Genomic DNA, 8,955 nt, shown 5'->3' on the forward strand with positions numbered 1-8,955 from the left:
TTCTGAAGCCAGAATATACTGAGTTGGCTAACCTCCACATCATAGCTGCCACTGAGCCACTTCCCCCAGGTCCACACAGGGAAGGGTAAGACTCTGGGGCACAGAGGTAGGCTGTAGCTGGGAAGACAGCAAACTCGTGGCTCCTATCCCAGCTTCCTTGGCTCCTGGGCTCCTTAGAAACCTAGCTTTCAAAACTCAAAGTCATGTCAAAAACAACTTTAAAAGTTCACTCAAATGCTTAAGATGGTGTCTTAACCACCCTGGCTTTAGGAATGACTCCTGAGAGAAGGCAGCCCACGGTCACTGTACTCCTCCTGCTACTGCCCTTGCCCACATCACGATGGTGAAGGGTGGTAACACTGCACCCACAGCGGGCTTCCTTACCACGGGGTTCTGGGGCTGACCTGTCCCTGGAGCCCTGGGCTGCGACCATGTCTTAAGGCTCCATATAAGAATTTCCTCAGTTGATGGGGCCGGCCCCGTGGCTGAGTGGTTAAGTTCTTGCGCTCTGCTGCCGCGGCTCAGGGTTTTGCTGGTTCGGATCCTGGGTGTGGACATGGCTCTCCTCAATAAGCCACGCTGAGGCGGTGTCCCACATGCCACAACTAGAAGGACCCACAACTAAAAATATACAACTACGTACCAGGGGGCTTTGGGGAGAAGAACAAAAAATTTTTAAAAAACTTTAAAAAAAAAAAGAATTTCCTCAGTTGATCTGTTTGTTCACTTGTTGAATCATTCATTCACTTAGCAAATATTGCACCTACTTACGTGCCAGGGACTGTGCAAGGCTCCAGGACACAAAGGTGAGCAAGACAAACGTGGCCCCCTTAGGGACAGCTTGGCGGCTACTGTAAAAGCGGGTGTTCCCTTTTGTCTTCCTGCAGGGGGTGGAAAGCTCCTTGTTTGGTATTTAAGGAATAACAGAAACACAAGAGATTTCTCCCATCCCCTGCAGAGAAAATCAAAGAGAATGACAGCAACATAATGGCTCCGAAAATTCACTGATACTCAAAATTTCAGGTTTTTTGTCTGCTTAAAGAAAAGTGAGAAACACTGTTTGGAGGCTGGTTTCAAACAGGAGGGCACTGTCCTCCTTGGAAGACTGGAGAACACAGAAAAGCTTTGTTTATGATGGAGAAGGTTCGGCTGTCAAGGTCTGAGGAGTTCTTGGCTTAGCTCAGGGACATGTTTACAATGCCTGGCTCCAATGGGTTCAATCAACATTTATTGATTCTCTCTGTCAATGTCTAGGTTTTTAACAAAAGAAGGAAAATACCTACTTCACACAAAAATGAGTAAGCAAATTTAGCTAAGAGCAGCAAACACTGAAAAATTCAATTTGGCTTTCTTACATAGTTAGACAGCTATGTAAACATTTTCTGGTGAAAGTCAGTAATAGGTTATTTTGCTATTTTAAAAAGGCAGCTCTTGAAGATGATTTCAGTTAGTGGATGAACCATTTTTCCCTGACTTGGTGCCCGGTGGGGCTGCCCCAGGTGCTGTCATCATAAAAGGGATTAGGGAGAGCAGAGGAGCTGCTTCCCTCTCCTAGGTGACATCCCTTTACTGTACATCTCTTCTCACTTCAGCTAGAATTTTGGGCAAATCTCTTTAGTGACAGTAAGTAGCCTTTAAAAAAAAATCTCTTAATACCAGGAATAGAAGAATCTTAACTGAGGTCTGGGGGTAGGATGGGGTGGGGCTCACCTCCCTCTGGGCTTGATTATTGAACAGAGTCACTTTGCCCAACCGTGAGGCTCTTTCCTAACTCCACCCCGTCTGTGAACAGAATGCTCTAGTGAAGATGATCAGACAAGGTCTGGAATAGAGGTGGTTAATAGAACCAGTGAGAATTCATATAAGCGCTGTCAATTGTCATGTCATTCTTCTCAGGAATCTGTGAATATTCAGCTAATAGTGTCTCTTTCCCTAGAGAATGAGGGACCAGAGAGAAGCTGCTTCAACAAACAAAGGGGTAGGATGGAAATTTCTCCATCTTAGAAATTCCTTGGAAATTCCTCCAAGCTTTAGATCTCGGAGGCCATCTGTTAAGGCAAGGCGAACTGAGACCCTAGACTGTCTCAAATAATTGTGATAATGTCAGTAAAATTCTAATGCCACAGTGAATGTATTAACTCCAAAGCACATTGACATCAGCTCGTCTCAAAATGAGCTGCATTGGAACTCATTTTGAGCTGAAATATGTAAACAGGGAAGTTAGGGTAGGTGTCGAATTAGACCTGATCTTTTACACTGAATGGAGGCATTTCTGGCCATGTGGGAGAAAATGGAGTCTGTTCTGGCAAGGAGTGTGAGCCTGGAGAGAGGGATCTCACTGACTAGCAGGAATGAGGGGAAAGCACGCTTGCTTCTTGCTTTCTGAGCGCCTCCTTGGCCAGCCTGTGTGGAGTACGCTGTACCACCTTAACAAGGAGACAGGGAGACATACCCAGGTTCCATAGCTGTGTGCCAAGAGGGAGTGCTGAAAGACTTGACATCAATGTCATGGGTGTCAGAAACCCGGCCCCATCTCCTTCACCTCAAAGCAACACAGAACTTTCTCAAGGTTCTTAAACTTCCAAAGTCACAACAATCTATCCATGGAGTAAAGCAATCCTGCTCAAACCCACGGAATGAGTAGCACGTTGGCTGGCCTAGGCCAGGGCCCCAGTGCGGATTCAGACAGGCTGGGGCTTGCTGGGTGGAGGGGATAGGAGCCTTGCCTTTGCAGAATTTGGATTATATACTAAATAGAGTAACAGACGAACTTTACTACTTCTTGATGTTATGTAATTCAACTAAGAAACAGTGAGTATTTTCTGTTATTTAAAAAAATCCTGTCATATTTTTATCTAATAACATTTCTTTCTTCCAAAAGACAAACCACATTTCTCAGTTTCCAGAACCACATCCTCAATTCCTCAGATTGAACCAAACCTTCAGATGGTTTTGATATTTTCCACAGCTCATAAAGACAAAGCATTTTGGCTGCTTGCATTTTAGTTTTCTTGAAGACCGAAAAACAGCGGGCAGACCAGAATGAACACAGTCTTCAGTGTGAAGTCCCCAAACCCTCACACTCTTTGTGACTCAAGCTGTTACCATGGAGAAAAACTAACGCAGTCTTTTAAAAATATATTATGGGGAGCCAACCCAGTGGCATAGTAGTTAAGCGCTCCGCTTCAGCGGCCCAGGGTTCGTGGGTTCAGATCCGAGGTGGGGACCACTCATCAAGCCATGCTGTGGCGGCATCCCATATACAAAAGAGAGGAAGATTTAGATGAGGCACAGATGTTAGCTCAGAGACAATCTTTCTCATGCAAAAAGAAGAAGATTGGCAACATCTGTTAGCTCAGGGCCAATCTTCCTCACCAAAATATAAATAAATAAATAAAAATAAAAATATGTTATGAAATATTTCAGATATGCAGAAAAGTATGAAGAATATAACAAACACATCTGAGCTCACTATTCAATATGAGGAATAAAATGTGACCCATACAGTTGAAGTCCCCTCTATAACCTTCCCCATCCCATCTCCAGTTAACTACTATCCTGAATTTGATAGCATTCCCATGTTTTCTTTATTATTTTACTGTGGTTTTGTTTTACATGTTTTTTAAGCTTCATATAAATTATATATAATATGCATTCAACTGCAATTTGCTTTTTTCTACTTTATAATCATGAGATTCGTCTATTGGATACACACATCAAAAATTTGTATGATATCATACAATACATATATATATATCTATATATATATATCACAATTTACTTATCCATTATAAGTATTAGAAATTGTTCTACGAAGTGCTTGTGCCAATTTTCACACCCACTATCAATATATAAAAGAGTTCTCATTGCCTCATGTCTTCAATAAAGCTTGGTATTATCATTATCAGACTATAATTTTCACAATTTGATAGGTGAAGGGGCAATCTCACTGAAGTTTTAGTTTGCATTTTTGGTTACTAGTGACTTTAGGCATGTTTGTCAGCCATTTAGTTTTGAATTTCTTTGAATAATCTGTTTATATCTTTTGATCATTTTCTTTTGGTAGGTTGTTCTTATTACCTTATTCTGAATGCTAATCCTTTCTCAGTCTTGTGTGAATGTCTTCCCTCAGTCTGGTTTGTCTTTGTACTTTTCTTAAGGTGAATTTTGGTGCACAGATATTTTGAATTTTAATATAGTTAAATTTTACCAATCCTTTACTTTTGGCTCATCTGGATCTTTCTAAGAAATATTTCCCTACCTCAAGACCTTAAAGATATTCTCCAATATTTTCATCTAAAAGTTCCAAGTTTTCATTTCACATTTAGTCCCTCAATCTGTCTGGGACTAATTTTTGTGTTTGGTATAGAGTAGGGATCTATTTTCTTCCATTTGGAAAACCAGTAGTCCCAGTTTCATTTATTGACTGTTCAGCTGTTCCTCACAGAGCCTTCAGGGCCACTTCTGTCATCTATCAAGTATTGGGCTCTCTGCCATGTTCCACTGGTCTTTGTGTCTATCTCTGCATGAAAACCATAATGTCTTAATTACTATAGTTTTATAAAAGGTGTTGACATCTAGTAAAGCAAATTCTTCCACCTCATTCCTGTTCAACATTATTTTGACCATTTTGGGCACCCCTTTCATCTTTATTCTTCCCTTGAGTTTCCTCTGGTCTGGTACAAGCAAAAATGGCAGAAGAATTAAGCAGAAGGGAGAAAACAAGCCAAAGCTAGCCCTGGATAATACATAAGCTAAATATTTAACTCCTAAATAAATTAATTCCTAAGAAATTTCTGTGTAGTAATGAATATAGAAAGCCCATATAGGATAAAGCATTTGTTTACCAAAAAACAAAACCATTAAAAACAATTTTTCTGGGCTGAGTGTAGCAAGGGTCATTTAAAAATGGAAATTAAAGACCATCCTCTGGTCAATACCAATGTTTTTGCTTTTATTTTCTAAAAATACTACTTTAAACATATTTTTAAATACAGAGAGTTCTGTAAAATAGTGCTAAAACTCTACATTTGTTCCTGGACCCCTCAGAGCATCCAAATTGAAGGTCAGACTGTCGCTAGGAGGATCCCCGAGAACACACGAACTGCGTCATAGACGCGCGGTCTAAGAACGCAGTATTCTTTCTCTCATTCAAGGGAGCCTTGATTTTCCCGCAGAATGTTCTCAGTGACATTTTTATAACCTCATGACTACTACTTGGTGTTCTGCAGTGTCTTCGGATTCAGACTCTCTTATATGGACCACAGGACAAGAGGACTCTGGCCACCCAGCACACCATGGACATCCTGTGCAAGTGAGTTGGCTCCCCCTCACACTGTTTCCTTTGCCATTCAGAATCTCAGAGAAAGCTCCTTCTGTTAGGTTCTGTGGAACTTTCCATGGAAAGTTTTACTAACTGACTTCCCATAACCCATAAACTATGCAAAACCAGTTCCTTTGAAAACCCAGTCGTAAAATATCTCCCTTGCCCAGATAGTAAGAAGAAATAAGCCTTTGAATAATGTCAGAAACACATGCTGGGACCTGGCCTCTGCAGGTCATCTCACCTGCTGGAGGGCCAGGGCACAGAACCCCAGCTTGGCCTGCTGGGGCCCTGCCTCGGGCTTCCCTTCACTCTCGGGGTGCCTGTCAGGACGGGGCCGGAGAGCCCTCTGACTTCGCCTGTGGGGCTGGCCCCACGTCTTTCTCAGTCACTGAGCAGAGGCCCTGCGCTCTGCTGTGGAGGTGCCCCACCTCCCAGAGCCTGTGCCTCTGAGAGCCATGGGCTGACTGCCAAGTCCGTGCTCATGGAAGGACCACAGGCACAGACACAGCCAGTAGGGGGCACTGTCTCAGAGCCGATCATGTGGCCCCAGGCCCCTTTAGCACAGGGAAGAGCAGACAGCAAGGCCCCCAGCCCAGCCTTTCTGCTTGAGTTCTGCTTTGCAGAGCCAGCTACCAGTTGATTGTCTCAGCTCAGTGAGAATGGCCACAAGGAAACAGAAAGCGGGAGAACCAACCTTGTGTTTTTGTTCCTGGGCCACAACTCTCCTCTGCTGAGGCTCCTTCATGAAATGTGGCCCCGCAACTGCTAGGCTTGTCTTCACAGTAGTGAAGACCGGGGGAGACCATGCAGAGGGCTCAGGGCAGCCACACTCACCCCAGTCTCTGCTCGTTTGTAGGGCTCCCGACATGGCCGTGAAGCCTAGACCTGCCGCCAGAGCCAAATCGGCATTCTGCACGAGCGTGCCCCCACACGCACTGCTGGGGAAGGCCAGGCCCAACGCAGCAGACTGAGACCCCCACCCCACCCCACCCCGAAAGAAGGCTTTGGTCATGCCTGGGTGCTGACATTTAGGGTGCTGTATAAATCTCTATCTACAAGATGGAAGTCAAGAGTCATTGTACAGATTTTCAAGACCGACTGTTTGCTCCAACATGCGACAGTGACACCATACACCTCCCGTGGACCACATTTTAACAGTGGATGCCCTTCAGGGTGATCTGGTACTTCTACAAAGCATTTATCTTTACTACGTAAGTGGTTTTGCTTGCCAACAAAACTTTTTACCTAGCACCCTTTTCCTATGTCTGAAAGGCTTCTCTTCCAAAGTTCAAAACTCCCTGTGTGGGGAAGCGGACTCGACATCTGATAGTACTTAGAGAGCCCCTCGCTTGGTCTGGAGTCAGATTTGGAGCAATAAAATTCTGGAAAAAGCCCTTTCTTATAGGAAGCTAATAGAGATAGAGAATAAAGCGCTAATAAAAGGAAATTCGCAAGTGCTGGGGTCGGTATGTGTCTTTACAATGAAGGCTGCTCCAAGCCTGGACAGGGGCCCGGGAAGCTTCTCGTCACTCGTGTACTCAGTCACTCATCGAATTTGGTTGAGCGCCCACTATGTACCAGGCGTGTGTTAAGAACTGGGGGCACGACAATAAACCAGATACACTGTCCCCATCTTCTTAGAACTTGCAATCCAACATGACGCTAGCTATTAAACATATAATGGATTAATTAGTTGAAGCAAACAGAGGGAAAGAGCCCGGGACAACGGGGCAGGTGGGAAATGGACCTCACTTGGCCTAGAGGTCAGGGGAGGCAGGTGTGAGTGGAGAGAGATGAGCAGGAGTGAGGCCAGCACAGAGGGGCTGCGGGGGGAGGGACGCTTGCTCCCCGCTGCTTCCTCCTGTGGCCTCTACTTCGGGCCAGAGCAATGTGGCTGCCGCCCTGGAGCTTCTCTTTTGAGGTGGCACAGCCCTTGGTCCCCTGCTCTCCTGGGTTCAACATGTGGGGGCTAGGGAGAGTGGAGTGGGATGACCACTCATGTCCACAGGGTTCTTCACTCTCCTGGGGGAGAGGCCAGTGTCATTCAAGAAAGGAAAAGTAGAGTGGGAAGGTTTGAACACCTTTCTCCATGCTTTCAACCATGCGATCCGGTGCCAGAACGAGGACGGAGCACGCAGAGGGTACGAGTGTGACATGGGCAGTGCTGTTCCTTCTCCTCCCCGCTCATCCCATGGCCCATGGCCCAGAGAGGCTGCAGGCTCATGCTAAGATGGCAGCAAGATGCAGCACAGGTGCCCTTCCACTCCAGCAGCCACCAGGAAACCCAAAACCACTCTGGCTTCATTTGTGCAGGGTGCTGCCTCAAGAATTTATGGGAAAAATAAACCAAAAAGACCTGTGATAGGGTAGAGAGGGGCAGGGTCCCTTGTCCTCCTCGGGAGTATGACAGCTGACCACACACACTGCTCATACCCACCCATCCCAGACATCCTGTGGGATGAAGGCAATGTGCAAAAAGTGTGAGATGTGGTCACTACTCATTAAGTGACCTATCTAGTTGAAGACCACGGGTTTCGATGTGGATGGTGGAATAAGCATTTTAAATATATACCACATGGAGCTGCCAAGGACTCAGTTTATGCACCTTCAAAATTCATATGTTGAAGCCCCAATCCCCAGTGTGAAAGTACTTGGAGGTGGGGCCTCTGGGAGGTAATAGTATGAGGGTGGGACCCCATGAATGGGATTAGTGCCCTTATAAGACAGGACAGAGATGATCTCTCTCTCCACCATGTGAGGACACAGCAAAAAGGTGGCCGTTTGCAAGCCAGGAAGAGAGCCCCCACCAGGAGCCAAACCACCAGCACCTTGATCCTGGACTTCCAACCTCCAGAACTCTAAGAAATAAATGTCCATTGTTTAAGCCTTGCAGGCTGCTGTAACAGAATACTACAGACTTGCAGCATCCAGGCTGAGTTTTGGGAAAAAATTTGAGTTCTGATGTTACTTCTTCCTTTCTGTATTCCTTGGAGGATATCTTGGAATCACAGAAGCTAAAACGTGTTTTAAAAGATGTAGCCCCCACCCCAGGAAAGAATGAATTTAGGAATGTTCCACCACATCTCCCATGTATTACATGTGTTAACTTCAGTGTGAGAGGAAGACTACGGCTATTCATGGTTTGGGGCTTTTTTTTAGGTAAAAGGCTACATACAGGTAAGGGTATCCACTCCTTTCTCTCAAACTACCACAGTTTTGTCAAGCTCCTAAGAAGTGGCCAGGATGGACTAAGCACTCCAGTTTGTGCTTGAGGTAACCAACCATCTTGAGGTCCCCAGGACTGTCCTGGTTTTAGCACTGAAAGTCTCGTGTTCCAGGAGACCCCTCCATCCCATGCAAATGGATGGCTGGTCACCCCATGGGCACCAGACTCCCATGCTGTGATGACGACATTCTGACCACAAACTGTCCAGTCTGTATTTGAATATAGGCCAGTTGTTTTGTGCTGTCTCTCATGCTTTCTAGCTCTGTGCTAACAATCCGAATTCTGATTTGGGTGAGGAATTAAGGAACTGGAACTTTCCATATATGTTCTCCCCAGTGATTCTGTGCCACCATAACAAACTTACATGTAAACACCCATATGCTTTAATTAGAGTTTAAATAGA

At 45.1% G+C, this 8,955-nt stretch overlaps 1 protein-coding gene across 2 annotated transcripts in view; it reads left to right on the plus strand.

Moving 5' to 3' along the window:
• TTC23 (tetratricopeptide repeat domain 23) overlaps positions 1-6,834 on the plus strand; it is a 99,428-nt gene extending 92,594 nt beyond the window's left edge. The window contains exons 10-11 of one of the 2 annotated variants that reach the window (XM_046655322.1): positions 5,232-5,314; positions 6,183-6,832. In XM_046655322.1, the coding sequence (XP_046511278.1) occupies positions 5,232-5,314; positions 6,183-6,297 (198 nt within the window). In that variant the 3' untranslated portion in view covers positions 6,298-6,832. Of the gene's footprint in view, positions 1-5,231; positions 5,315-6,182 lie in introns of both variants that reach the window. The other variant, XM_046655321.1, reaches the window with a different exon arrangement.
• Positions 6,835-8,955: the final 2,121 nt, after the last annotated feature.

The sequence above is a fragment of the Equus quagga genome, chromosome 2 (genome assembly GCF_021613505.1).
Source record: "Equus quagga isolate Etosha38 chromosome 2, UCLA_HA_Equagga_1.0, whole genome shotgun sequence".
In the NCBI taxonomy this organism is placed as follows: domain Eukaryota; kingdom Metazoa; phylum Chordata; class Mammalia; order Perissodactyla; family Equidae; genus Equus; species Equus quagga.